Source organism: Nannospalax galili, unplaced genomic scaffold (assembly GCF_000622305.1).
Source record: "Nannospalax galili isolate Female #2095 unplaced genomic scaffold, S.galili_v1.0 scaffold695, whole genome shotgun sequence".
Taxonomy (NCBI): domain Eukaryota; kingdom Metazoa; phylum Chordata; class Mammalia; order Rodentia; family Spalacidae; genus Nannospalax; species Nannospalax galili.
The window spans coordinates 536,355-551,026 of NW_008335601.1; the positions used below are offsets into that span (position 1 = coordinate 536,355).

At 38.4% G+C, this 14,672-nt stretch overlaps 1 protein-coding gene across 2 annotated transcripts in view; it reads left to right on the plus strand.

Annotated features, from left to right (window-relative positions):
• Stt3b (STT3 oligosaccharyltransferase complex catalytic subunit B) overlaps window positions 1–14,672 on the plus strand; it is a 94,969-nt gene that overhangs the window by 51,458 nt on the left and 28,839 nt on the right. For both annotated transcript variants that reach the window (XM_008830465.2, XM_029562229.1), the window contains exons 4-5: window positions 7,692–7,757; window positions 9,614–9,713. In XM_008830465.2, the coding sequence (XP_008828687.1) occupies window positions 7,692–7,757; window positions 9,614–9,713 (166 nt within the window). The remainder of the gene's footprint in view (window positions 1–7,691; window positions 7,758–9,613; window positions 9,714–14,672) is intronic.

Below are 14,672 nucleotides of genomic sequence, written 5' to 3' on the forward strand. Positions count from 1 at the left end.
TTTTCAGACTTTCTTCTTAGGTCTGGAATCTTCTAAGAATGATTTTGTTCTCAGGAACTTGGGTGCTGGACTGACATGCGATCCTGGCTGTGGCCTTGCCACGCAGGGATACAAAGGCAGATGGGGTGGGAATAAGCCCCAAGATTTCCCAAGGGGTGGATTGAGTAGCTGGGTTGTACTGGATGCAAAGGATCAGGGAGAGGAAAGGTAAGCCTCGGAGCCCCAAAAAGAGGCTGTCAGCCCCAGAAAGAGGCTGGTGGGTGTTGCAGGACCAAGGAAGTAGAGGGAGGTGAGGGCGGGGCAGATCCAGAAGCAGTGCTCCTGGGGCCCAAGGAAGGCACTAAGTTGTTCTGGGTGAAAGAGATCAGCAAGCAGTATTGGTTCCCCAGGTGTCTGGGGACCCAAGACTAGGAATGGCACAGGGCCCACACTAGGAGTAGAGAACAGCGGGGGAGATGGAAGGGTGAACGCGGCTGGGGGAGTCAAGGCGCGGAGGGCTGTGCGATAGACTTACCCAAGAGAGGCCTGAGGGCTGGAGAGCAGGCCAGGAAAGTTAGCTGGTGGTGCAGGTCCAGGGAAGCAGGGAGAGATGAGGGCGGGGCCCGGTCCCAAAGCAGTGCTCCTGGAGCCCAAGGAAGGCACCAAGCTGGCCTGGGCAAAAAGGATCAGGAAGCAGCACCGGTTCCCCAGGTGTCTGGGGACCCAAGACCAGGAATGGCGCAGGGCCCAAACCAGGAGCAGAGAACAGCGGGGGAAATGGAAGGGCGAATGAGGCCGGGGGAGTCAAGGCGCGGAGGGCTCTGGGATAGACCCACCCCAAGAGGCCTGAAGATAGGAGAGCAGACCAGGAGAGTTAGCAGGTTGTGCAGGTCCAGGGAAGCAGAGGATTTTTTCTATGCTTTTTAAGGTGATCACATGGTTTTGACTTCTGTTATATTTATGTTTTCTCAACCTCAGCACCATTAATATTTTGGGCCAGGTAATCCTTTGTTGTGTGTGATGTCTGGTGTGTTATAAACTGGAAGCATTATCTCTGTAACTTTCTAGGTATTCCTACTGTGATAATCAAAAATGTCTTTAGATATTACCAAATTTTCCTAAAGGTTCAGAATTACCCCATTAGGGAATCTCTGGATTATTTTATTTTCAGATGCTGAAACAATTTTGCATTCATGATAACATTTGTTCATGATATACAATCCTTATGCATATTACCAGATTTGTATTATATTTATAAGAATTTTATATGGTGAATATTGGCTAGTACTTTTCTTGTGATGTTTTTGTCAGACTTTGGTATTAGGGTTGCAGTAGGCTTCTGAAATGGCTTAGAGTAATGCTTTCTCTTCTGCTCTGAAAGGTTTTGATGGGACTGGTATTGTTTCTTAACAGTGAGTTCACCATTGGACCTAGGAAGATTTTTAATTGCTAGTTTTGTTGTTGTTGTTGTTATTGTTGTTTTGGTCTTTTTGAGACAGGGTCTCCCTGTAGTCCCAGCTGGCTTGGCACTCGCTTTGTAGACCAGGATGGCCTCATCTCACAAGAGACATGCCACCATGCCTGGCTGCTAGTTTTTTAATGTTATCATTCGGACCTGATTTTTCTCTTCATGAAAGATTTTTCTCACATTTGGTAATGTGTATCTATTTTGAAACATTTTAATTTCATGTGAATTGTCTGATTCATTTATCCAACTTTTGGCTTGAATTCCCCCGCCCCCCACCATTTGTATTGATTTCTTTTCAGAGATTCCTGAACCCTGTTGTTGGATCTGAGTTTTAAATTCCAGGTGTTCATCTCTCTAAAAGGTTTTATAAACTGCATATATTTAGATCTTGCTTATTCATCCTTACATCTTTACCTTTTGACCTGAGGGTTTAGCTACTTCATACTTCTTGCAGTGTTCTGTGTGATTTGATTTACACTTACCATAAATTTTTAATTGCTCTAGTTTTTTAGCTTTATTGTTTTATGGTGGTTGGTGTACAGATTACACTATGCATCTTCAACCTAGTACAGTCTATTTCAGGTTTTAATGCTGAGGTAAGTCTAGTAGACTCTCACACTTGGCTCTAATACAGTCCCTCTGTTGTCTCTCTTGTGCTGTGCTATTATTAACATCTGTAGCTGTGTGATCAGGGAGCTGAATATTTGAATGTGTGTAAATCACATCCGTTAACAGATTGATTTTGTTGTGGCAGTTTCATGTAGCCCAGGTTAGCGTCAGACTTGCTATAGAACTGAGGCTGATTTTAAATCCTGATCATTCTGTCTCTGTAGCCCATGTGCTGAGATGACAGGCCTGTTGCTACTGCCCAGTAAGTAGCCTGCCTTCCTTATGAATAGTTGCTTAGTTAGGGATGACTTTTTTTTTTCTTCCAACACTATAAGCATGTCGTTCCTCTATTTTCTGTCAATTTTCTTAAAATGAGAAGTCAGCTAGTCCTTATTTCCACATGTATTTTTCCTCTTTGTCTTTTCAGAATTTTCTCTTTGTCTTCCAGCCCTTTAACTATCGTCAGTCTGTTTTGGTTCATTTTATATATTATACTTGGGGGCTTATTGGGGTTTGTGGTTCTGTAGATTGTGTACCATAAAATTTGGAAAGTTGTGATTTTCTAAAAAAAATTTTTTCTGTCTCTTTATAGTCTCTCCTCTTGGCTTTCTCTGTGTTTTTTGAACTGTATGATTTTTGTGAAAGGGTTTTCATGGTCATTTCTCTGTTGTTTCTCAATGTTGGCTAATAGTTTTCCCTTTGAAATTTAACTTGATTTTCCTAGAGATCACCTGTGTCTGGATAAATACATGTCACGCAAAAGATTTTGGGTAGTTTGCGTTCAAGCATTTGAGTCCAGAAGGCTCTCTCCTAAGTCAGTCAATTTGTGGGTAATTGAACAACTTCAAAGTTGCAGCTGACTCTTTGGTGGATTTCTCAAGTCTTCCATGTGTGCGTGTGCCCTTATCTCAGATTATTGTGTTATGGCTTTTTTATCTTCATGATAGCTCACTGATTTCTGACTAGTCTGTCCTAACTGTTCTTGGAGCTTTGGATGTGCTGAGGTTGACAGCCCACATGTGTTCAGAGTTTACTGTTTTTAGCTGGCAAAGCTACTTTTCTTTCTCAATACTCCCTACCCTGAATCAAATCCTAGGACAACAAAGCAGCTGATTAGCTGATTAAAACGTTTTCACCAGCCAAGCTGAGTGGTGAGAAGGGTATATTTTGTTTGGGGGCAACCTAAGGCAAGAAGAGCATAGCTCTCAATTTGTCTGTTATTTGATTGATTTTATGTTTTTATATGCACTAAAATGGTTATTTTATACAGTACTTTTGTATGTGTGTGTGTGTGTGCTGGTGGTGGTGGGAATTGAACCTAGGGTTTCATGTATAATAGACACGAACTATACTACTGAGCTACATTCTTAGCCCTGAAATGGTTATTTTAGACTGTCTTGTTTCTAATTTTTTTTCCTCTACTCCCTCAGAGAGGGATCTCTGAAAGTCACATTCCTATAACCAGAAATGTCTCTTATGTCAAAGTTTTCAACTTTGATAAAAGATTCTATTTCAACTAGCTTTGGAAGAAAATATTTTTATTTCGCAGTGCAGTGCTGGGGATCAAACCTAGGGCTTTGCACAAGCAAAGCTACATTTAATGGCTTATAGCTGAGAATTCAGCTAATAAACTTATTCAAAGTCTCATAACAATTTAATGTGAGGAAACCCTGGGATAGACTAATTAGCTTTGTTTTAAACTTCTCTGATTGTAGCTTAGCTCTTTTCATCGTTATCTTTCTGTTTTTTACTGGAGTGACTGCTAGTTGGTCTTGAAACTTGCTCTTCTCGATTTTATTTTTGTTTCAAACATAGTTTAACTTTTCAGAGTAAGAAATACACTGCTAGTTCAGATGGGAAGTTCAAAAAGGCAGGACACATCTTCATGTCATATCATTTCTTCCAGACACTCAGTACCAGCATGTCAGAGACTGAATCCTAAAACCTCTGTCCAAGTGGGTCTTCCTCAGGAGACTTCCTCAGGAAGCTGGTGCTTCTTCCAGTAATCTCCATGTCCAGCAGCTCATCTAAACTTCTGATTTGACCTTGGACACAGCTGCTTCTTTCCATCTTCATTTGTTCTACTTTAAATTTGCACCTCAGGACTCAGCCTATTCACTTATCTGAGTTTTCTTTTATAGCAAGACATCTGGATCTTGAACTTCCCCTGATCCATATAATACACCCTTCACTACCTGTAATTGAAAAGCAGCTCCTGAGAATGGCTTACAAAGCCCCCACCTGTCTTGGTCCTCACCTCCTAGAGCCTGTCCAGTTCCTCTTAAATGTGCTGTTCTCTCCTTTTGTATACTCTCAGGGCTTGCCTCTTTGAAACCTTGACGCTTCTTTCAGGTAGATTTTCTTACTCTTGATTTTTGTTTTCATAGAACTTAATTCATGTCTCCATCTCTGTTCTATCATTTCTTGTATACTAGCTTTCATTTCTGAGGCGTACACCTCCCCCATACTGTACTGTAGTAAGATGTGTTTTAAGTTTTTCTTTTATGATTTTATTTTGTTTGGTTTTGTTTTTGAGACACAGTCTCCCTCTTAGCCCCAGGTGGCCTGGAACTCGCCATGTAGACCAGGCTGACCTCCATCTCATAGAGATCTGCCTGCCTCTGCCTCCTGAGTGCTGAGACTAACCACCACACCAGCAGGATCTGTTTTGTGTGTGTGTGTGTGTGTGTGTGTGTGTGTGTGTGTGTGTGTCTTTGGCTATATAATCATGAGTGGAGTGCCCATTTAGGCTAGAAGAGGGCATTGGATCCCCTGGAGCTAGAGTTAAAGGTGATTGTGAGCTGTTAATGGGATGCTAAGAACTGAACTCAGGTCCTCTGCAAGAGCTTTAACTGCTCTTACCTGTTGGGCCATCTCTCCAGCTCTCTTAAGTCTTAAATACATGATGGTTGCTTTTCTCTTACCTCCTCTAGATTGTATTTTGTGGGTTCTATACACCTCTGTGTGTGTACTGCAAAATCCACTCTGGGTGCTTGATTGGATGCCTTGTGTCTTTACTGCTTCCTTTCCTGCAAGGTTCTGTACAAATCCTGCCATTTAAAGCTTCTTGTACTTCAACCAGAGCTGTTTCCCTGCCTCTAACATTCAAAGTGTGTATCTGTGAGGACCATTTGGTGCTGTATGGATTTACCGTATGATTTCTGTCATACTGTTCTTTGATGGTCTCTTGCCTTTGTGTCTTACCTCCCTAGTTGGGGAAGGACTTAATAACAGTTATGTGTCCAACATTGCCTAGCAAAGTTTTTTGGTGATCTCGTAAATATTGAGAAATATATTTGACTTAATTTTCTTATTCTTTCATAGCCCAGTTAGCTTCAGAGCCTGAGGAAATATTAAGGGTACAGAATGTGAACTGGTTATGGTGATGTACACCTGTAATCCTAGTCATTGGGAGGTAGGAGGAGGAGGATTAGGAGTTCAAGGCTGGTCTCAGCTGTGTAGCAAGTTCAAGCCAGCCTGGGCTACATGAGACCCTGCCCTGTCTCAAAAAAGAGGATGTAATTAGTGATTGTAACATAATCATGATTTTCTTGTAATGGATTATAATAATCTGATTTCACTCAGAACACAGAAATAGTTACAAGAAGGTAAATAAAAGATCTTTTATGTAAAGGAATATTAACTATGATTAAATATGAGAAGTAAGATACAAGGGAACTACGTGTGTCCTCGAGCTCAAGCAAGTACATACTTGGAAGGTGTTCAGGACTCTTCATAGGTTGAGATTCAGTCATTGACAACAGAAACATTCAGTGATTTGACCAGGCCAGAATTAGTTTGAAATAAAACAACCTTTCGGTGTTGGCAGATAAAGGATAGAAGCTCGTGGCCTGTGGCACACCAAGAAAGTGGTTGTTTGTGGAAGCAGTATGCTCTCAGAATGTGCATGGAAGTCTAGTTATAGAAAGACCAGATTATGATTGCAGTCACAGGGTCTGTGACTGACTGGCATAAAATGCCTTCCTACATGCCAGGAATCAACCCTACAGCTGAAGTGATAGGAACCCCTTCCCCTTCTTCCTCTGCTGCTCCATCACCCTCTGCTGAGAAAGCTTAACCTGATACCTACTTCAAAGGAGGAATGCTTAAAAGAATCTTGTTGATTTCAAATCCTGATGGGTACATTGAGAGGTAAGGAACAATGTAACTGACATGGGTACACAGGGGGAGATGGACACTGGCAGCCTTTCTCTGACATCGTGTCTAGCTCCAGTCAGCTGGGTAGCTTATACTTTCTACTGCTAAGGTCTAGGGTGAACTTTTTTGCTCCACTGACACCATTTTATGTGCTGCTACCATAGCTTTCCATGGCCATCCTTGGGGTAGCTTTGTGCTTTCTTGCCCATTTCATTCTCTGAAAATACTACTTTTTTAGTTTCTCTTAGGCTTAAGCCTCTTGAGTATTTTTTTCTTCTCTATCTGTTCCTTTGGTCTTTCATCTCTATGATTGATTGTTTTGGTGGGAGCAGAGTCCCCCTGTGGCCCCAGACTCATGCTGGCCTGGAACTCACTTTGTAGATCATCCCATGCTAGTCTTAATCGCACAGAGATCCACCTGCCTCTGCCTCCCAAGTGCTGGGATTAAAGGCCTATACCACCATGCCCGTCTACCTCTAATTTTTTTGTAACTGCTTCGTTCCAACTCCCTGCTTCAGTCTTTTTGCAGTTAACATTAAAGAAATGATCTCAGGTTGGCCAAAGGACATTTTCTTACTTTTTAAATTTTCAACATGTTTTCTCCTCCCTCACTTCCTTCCATTGTGTTCTTTTGACATTTCTTTCTAATAAAATCTAGGTGTCATCTGTAGTTAACTGTAAGGTATTAGTAGAGACCTGTTTTTAAATGTAAAGAATGCTTGGAAATTAACTATTAGAATATGCCTCTCAGGACTGAAATAGAACTCTTATTACAGAATTGCTTGTAATAGGACTTGTTCTCAATTTTTCTTGGGATACTCACTCATGTTAAAGATGGCCCTGTGTCATGTGTCTAGATCTGTGTTTCTGACATTTAGATTCAGGTTCTCTGAAGATGCTAACATTTTATTCTTTCTGGTAACATAAATGCATTTGGAAGTTACTACTTTAGAACAGAACTTGTCAGCTTTTTGAACTTTGATTTATTGTAAATTGCCTTTCTAATTCAGACTAGCTGAGAGTTTTTCTTACATATTAGGCCATCTGGAAGATATTTTAACAGTGTACATTTTTCCAAAATGGAAGCTGAGTCATATATAATATATTGTGTATATATATATATACACACACACATACATACAATATATTATATATGCTCATGTATTCAATTGGAGAAACAGATTAAGGTGTTGGGTCTAAGCAAATCGGTCATATGAAAATAGAAATTTGCTGAATACATTTATTCTTTAAGGCTCCAATTTGTTATTAACCAATTCAAGACAGAGTAAAAAACAGTATTTTGTTCCTTTTTAGTATGTTCTTTTTACTGAAAACTAACTCCAAAAAGTCCATTTATTCTTTTATTCGGTGGTATAAAAGCATATATTAAGTCCTTTTGTAGGACAAGGTAGCTAAACATTGAACTATTTTAATAAACATTTTGTGATAAGGTTTGCCGTTCTTTTTTTTTTTTTAGGTAAAATCCGTGAAAACGGGGTCAGTGTTTTGGACAATGTGCTGCTGCCTGTCATATTTCTACATGGTAAGATTCATGTTTGAAGCTGTGTATTATGAACTCTAATAGGTCGTCAGGCAGTTAGAATAATTCCTTTTCTTCTCATCCAGGACTGATTTTCCACTTCCTCTCTCTGCAGGTGTGTAGGACTTTGATTTTGTGTAATGTGTTCTGTCATCACTGTCACCTTCATTTTTCCCTACCTCAGGTCCCAAATAGACAGGCTTTGCGAAGACAAGCTGATACTGGATCCCTCAAATACAGTATAAAGATTTTAACTTCTTAAAGACATTTAGAAATAAGTTTAGGTATATATTTTTATTACACCTTGGTTTTTTTTGTTTTTCCCAGTTGTATGGAAAAATAAAATGTGTTCCACATTAGTCTACAAACTAAAAAGTAGAAAATTTTGCCTGTCGAATATTGAGCATATTGGAATTGACTAAGTTACTGTTTAATGCTAAAATAGTCATGAGCTGGAAATGTGCATTATCTCTACTCATTACTAAGTTGATGAGGACAGAGAAATAAGCACTTAGAAGACTTTATTAAAAAAAAAATCTCAAGGAAAGATTAGCTGAAAGAAAATATTGTAGAAAGAATGTTCTTTTGGCCCGTTATGTTCTTTTCAGTCCTTAAAGTAATGAAAAGAATTAAAAAACAAAACACGTAAAGATGCATGTGTATGGGCCAGAGGATGAGGAAATAGAAGCTGATAGTGAAAGGTCGTACATGAGATCATCCAGGGCTCCTCACAACTTCACATTCACATTGTTTTAGGTTTTCTGTTTGTAAGTGAACAAAACAGACAGGTAGCATATTGTGTTGCTCTGTTTTCAGAATCCTCGGAACTCCTTTCACCTGAGTACTGCTAATATGTACTGTTTAACCTGTGAGCCACCTCATAATTTTTAAACACATTTCTTTAAGATTGGGGTTTGGTATTATTTCTTTTTAATTCTGCCTATTTTTCACCCAATAGCCTATGTAGTAGTGCTGAAAATTAATGCTAGTTTAATTTTTTAAACTACTTTCATAGAATAAATATGGGCAGCAAAGTTAACTGTGGCCTTTCTGAAATGATTATTGCCCAGGGTACGTGTTGCACAATTGTACTTAGTAAAACAAACCAGTTCTCTTTTGGGGAATATCCAGGGATCTCTTAGGGCTGATGCTTAATCAAGGAATCATGGTTTATTTTTGTTTGTTGTTGTTTTTTGGTGAAAAAAATAGCATGTGATCACATAGTGACCAGGTATTTTTATATGTCCTTAGAAGTTACTCTGAAATATTTAAAACAAAGATAACATTGTTCAAAATATGTACATTAGCACACATCCTTATAAGGTAACTGATAGCAGTGATTCTTTGAAGCTTTTAATTAAAGGAAACACATGAATAAATCAAATACTAAAATATAGTCTTTATAATCCATCTCAAGGGTGCACACAACCAGCACTGTTATGAATCAAAGTGTAGTCAGATGATGTAAGTATTCCTTTTAGTGGAGTTGCTGACAAGTGCCCACATTCATTGTTCTTACTCCTAGTGAGCTTTCTTGCAGTAAATAGATGATCCTAAGTATAAGAGCTTATTGGGTTTTTTTTAAAGCTACAAATTTATGATCTGTATTCTAGAACTTTCCATGATAGCCTATATTCTGCTAATTCACAAATTTATAATGTTCTCAACTTTCCTGTTAAATTTTACTTATCAATAAAAAAATAAATAGGTTACATATTTATGTTACCTCAAAAAATTGCTAAAAATAACTAGTGTTTTATATTTGCTCATTGTATGTTTACAGTGTCATGACAAATGAAGCATGCCTATTTTAGAAAGTGACAAATAGAAATCTTGTGTGACCATCTCTTTTCTCATAGGTCTCTGCTTGGGGCGGGTATGTGTTTATCATCAACCTTATCCCGCTGCATGTGTTTGTGCTGCTACTAATGCAGAGGTACAGCAAAAGAGTCTACATAGGTGAGTGATTCCACTTTAATAATTTTAATGTTTGCCTTTTGTATTGATAAGGAGGGCCAAGCATTTTTATATTAAGTGCTATATTATCAACTTTAACTTGAATGTTTGTTTCATTTTTGGAAGAATTAGTCTGGATTTAATATTTGTTATTACTTTTGTATATGTTGGGAAATGGACATTTTTATCAAGAAAGTTACTCATTTTTATTTTCACATAACACTCAGATGTAGCTTACTATGTATGGGAGATATCTTCAAATAAATAATTTAAAAATTTTTATTGATTTTTTTTTGTATGTATTTCATACAGAAAATCATTTCTATACCCCCTTCCCCTTTGGTACCCGCCCATAGCCTCCCCACTGGAGTTCATACCTTCTGTCATTTGTGTTAAGGCCTATCATGTAAAGTTAGTGTCCCGAGAAGTCCTTCAGCGCAAGTTCATCCACTGGGATCTAGTCAGCCTGTCTAGAGTCCCTCCCTTTAAGATCAGCTCATTCTTGCCCAGCAGTAATCAGCTACCAGTAATTATTCGAATAAGATTGGAGCCTGTTGTTCATTTCCACAGTTCTGTGCTGGGTTTTTGTCTGCTGAAGTTTGCATGGGTCTTGTGAATGCTGTAGGTTTGTATGAGAAGAGTCCCAGGAGTCTGTAGGACTATTTCCATATGGTCATGCACCTCCTTCAGTCTTTCTGCCCCCTCTTCCACAATGGTCTCTGAGCCCTGGGTGAGTGGATTTTAATTTAGGATTACTATCCAGGGGCCCACACTCTGTAGACTCCTATTCTCTGCAGTTTGACCATTTGTGAGCTTTTGCGTTCTTGGCCCTCTGTTGCATGACAGAGCTTCATTGATGAGAATTGAAAGATGAGTTAGTATTCTCTTCATCCCTTGTTCTATTCAAATAAATAATTTAATAAACTTTGAAATTTTTTTTGTATGATATACAAATAGATTGAGTCTGCTCTCTAGAAAATCTTTATTTTCGCTACATGCTTTAAGTCTTTAAGAGGCTTAGTGGTAAAGGACATATTGAGAGCTTATTTTGCACCAAAGGAATAGAATTGTGGGTTGAAAGAATCACAGCAACTGAGATGAAACCAATGTCTTCTCTTTAATTACATTTATTTTTTTGTGTGTACATGTATGTGTGCCATGGCACGTGTGTCCTAGGGATGAAACTCAGGCCATCGGGCTTGGCAACAAGCACCTTTACTGGTTAAGCCATCTTACTGGCCCTGAAACCAATGTCTGAATAATATAAGTCTATATCAATAATGTTGGAACAAAGCACAAAGATAAGACTTTACTTACTAGGTTCACATTCTAAAGAAAAATAGCTTGGCATATCCTCAAAAAATTAATACTAGAGTTCTGCTATAATCTAGCTGTTTCACTCTTTGACTCAAGAGAAAATAAAATGTATAATCACACAAAGACTTCCACAGGAATGTTCATGGCAGCAACATTATTCATAATATCCAAAAAGTAAAGACACAAATATCTACTGATCAGTAAGAATATTAAATATGACCTACCCATATAATGGAATATATTGAACCATAAAAATAACTGAAATACTGATCTATGTTGCCTTCTGAACCTTGGAAACTTTACACTGGACTTTAAGAAAATCAGGCACAAAAGACAATATATTAGGATTCTATTTGTAAAAGTGTCCAGAAAAGCAAATCCACAGAGACAAAAAATAGTTTAATGGTTGTCAAATGCTTGGGGAACGGGAGAACAGTGGTGGGGATGGGGAGGAGTCACTGCTAGTGGATAATGGGGGTTTCCTTTTGGGGCCAGAAGGTGATCTGTCAGACAGTGGTTGATGGTTACACAGATATGAATATTCTAAAAGCTACACACAGCAGATTTTTAGGGGATGAATTTACAGTATGTGAATTTTATCTGAATCAAAGTAAAAGCTAAACAAAAACTTTATAGTACATTAATGACAGCCATTTTAGCATACTTATGTAATAGTCAATAGTGAAAGAGTAGTCTGAATTAGAGTGTGTGTGCCATAAATTTCTCGAATCTTTGCTTATGTTTAACTCAGTCACTCTTCATAATGTCTCTGTGAGAATAGGTACTGTTACTGTACTCATTTCACAGGCGAGGTCCAAGAGCTGAGGTTTGAACTAAGATATTTTGGGTTCCAAACTCTTGCTGATAAAACCACTATAGCTCTATGCCTCCTCTGTAATAGTACTCTTTATACTCGTCAACTCCAAAAATGATAACGAGTGTCCAGAAAGAATAATGAAGATTAAACACCTGTAATCCTCAGGTAGGAAAAAATATGAAAAAAAAGTTGTTTTTTTATCAAAGTTCAGTGGTGATAAGGAATTTTTTTTTTTTTAATTAACGCAAGAAAAGCATGCACTTTGGCCATTAAAACTATTTCTTCTTTGCAGAGGAAAGAAAAACTAAAATGGGTTAGGGAATATATGTGTTTATTAAACTAGATTGGTGAGTGTCTCAGGAAATTGTAATGGTTTCACTCTCTCCACTGCTTTTTCCTTTCTTATTCTACCCACATAACTGTCTGACAGAGCTTTGCTGATTTTGATCCTTTCATGGGAATTCTTCTTAATGAATGGAAGTAGTGGCATAGAGGAAGTGTGCATTTTTCCTTCATCCAGAGTGGATCAGGATTTAAGTGTGATTTCTCTTAACTTAATGATCCTTAAAAAAAAAAAAAAAGAATCCAGGGAGTGGAGAGATGGCACAGCAGTTAAGAGCACTGACTGCTCTTGCAGAGGATCCAGGTTCAAATCCAGCACCCACATGGGGGCTGACAACTGTTCGTAACTCCAGTTTCAAGGGCTCCAACTACCTCTTCTGTCCTGTGTGGGCACTGCACAACACAGGTACACTTGCATACATGCAGGTGTAATACACATAAACAAAAAAATTTTAAATGAATCGTGATAAAGTGTTTGTATGATGTTGCCTTTGATTTGGTTTATAACACCCTTTGCCTGTGGTTTTCCTTTCTGTTAAGCAAAAACATATCTAAGTCCTTTAAGGATTTGGTAAACTGGAAATTGAGTCATATTAGCCCAAATTCTGATTGTGTTCTAAGTACCAAAGTAATTTTTTATGAATTGTGTGAAATAATTATGAATAACTTGTTTCCCTCTTGAACAAGTCTTTTACATGTCTTAGATCAATCAGCCCAGTTATAGAAAACTGTCAGCTGACATATTTAAAAGGAGACTCATGTGTCATATGTCTGGGGATAGGGGAAGAGCAGAACTGTCAGCCCACATGTTTAAAAGGAGACTCATGTGTCATGTGTCTGGGGTTAGGGGGAGAGCATCATGAAATTGGGGGGAAGGGATAAGAAAAGCTGGCTGAGTGATGCACACTGTGTGACCACAGCACTTGAGAGGCAGAGGCAGGCAGATCACCAGTTCAAGGCCAGCCTGCTATATAGGGAGACTGTCTCACAAGACAAAGCTGATGTTGGAAACTAGTTTCTACTTGAGGAAGTTTGAGAGGAAAATGTGTGTGTGTGTGTGTGTGTGTGTGTGTGTGTGTGTGTGTGTGTGTGTGTGTGTAGATATTGTAGACTCGTTGGATTTCATTGTATTGGGAAATTAAGAAAATTAAAGATTCTAATGTTTTAACTAGAATATCCAAACCTTAATTTGTGTTTATAGGAAGACTGGTTGCAGATGGTGGAATGTTTCAGCTTTTCTAATTTGATGAATATTTATTGGACTTGTTGTCAGAGGAAGTTAATACAGATAAGGAATGCTGTCTGTGATGTAACTGCTGGCTCAAGTGTCCATTGGGAAGATGGTTACTTAATTACATGCCTTTTTGTCGTTTGAGATATTATATAGACATTAAATTTAATCTTTTGAGTATTTGATGGTACAGGAATATGTTAGTAAAAAGCAAATAGCAAGGATTACCATTGTTTTTTGGCTTTTTTGTTTTGTACTTTCCTGCTTCCTGAAGTTTTTATAGTGAGTTTATGTATTTAACTCATAATAAATGAGACTTAATTTGTAGCTTATAGCAATAAGAATTTTACCTCTATGGTTCATAAAAAATTTTATTAAAAATATATTTTATTTATTATTTTTGTTTTATGTGTATGAGTGTATTGCCTGCATGTAGATAAGTGCACATGTGTCATGCAATGTCCGTGGAGAGCAGAAGAGGCCGTCGGATCCCCTGGAACTGGAGTTACGGACAGCTGTTAGCTGCCAAGTGGGTGCTGGGATTCGAACCCAAGTGGGTGCTGGGATTTTTGCAAGAACAGCCAGTGTTCTTAGCTGCTGAGCCCTCTCTCCAGCTCGGTTCATAAAATTTATATTAACTGCTTTGTTAATTTAAGCAAAGGGAATAAATTAGTTTTGAATATAGATAAATGATTTTGAAATGTCACTGAGGTAGCTTGTTTATGGTATTGTCTAGGTATTCTGTAATGAGTCAGTCTGAGTAAGATGATTAACAGCCATGTTTCTGACAGGTAGAGTGTACTTTTACTTTGATACTGTCATTAAATACCACGTACTTTAGTTTTGTACAAATTATGACAAGTATATCCCTTGTGAATAAGAAAAGATAATCCTGTTGAGTAAATTAGTAATGGAAAAGTCATAATTGTTGAGACATGTTTATGGACTAGAAACAGCTCGGTGGTAGGGTATTTGCCTAGCATTCACAAGGTCTTGGGTTTGATCTCCAACATTGGGGTGAGGGGAGAGGTTTATATTACCTGATAGCTATAAACAGAACGTTTTAAATTCAGGATTAACTTAGAAAAAGTAGACTTTAAAAGATTACTGCTAGGCCAGGCATGGTGGTGCACACCTTTAGTCCCAGCACTCAGGAGGCAGAAGCAGGCAGATCTCTGAGTTCAAGGCTGGCCTGGTCTACGTAGTGAGTTCCAGGACAGCTGGGGCTACAGGGAGACCCTGTCTCAAAGAAGAC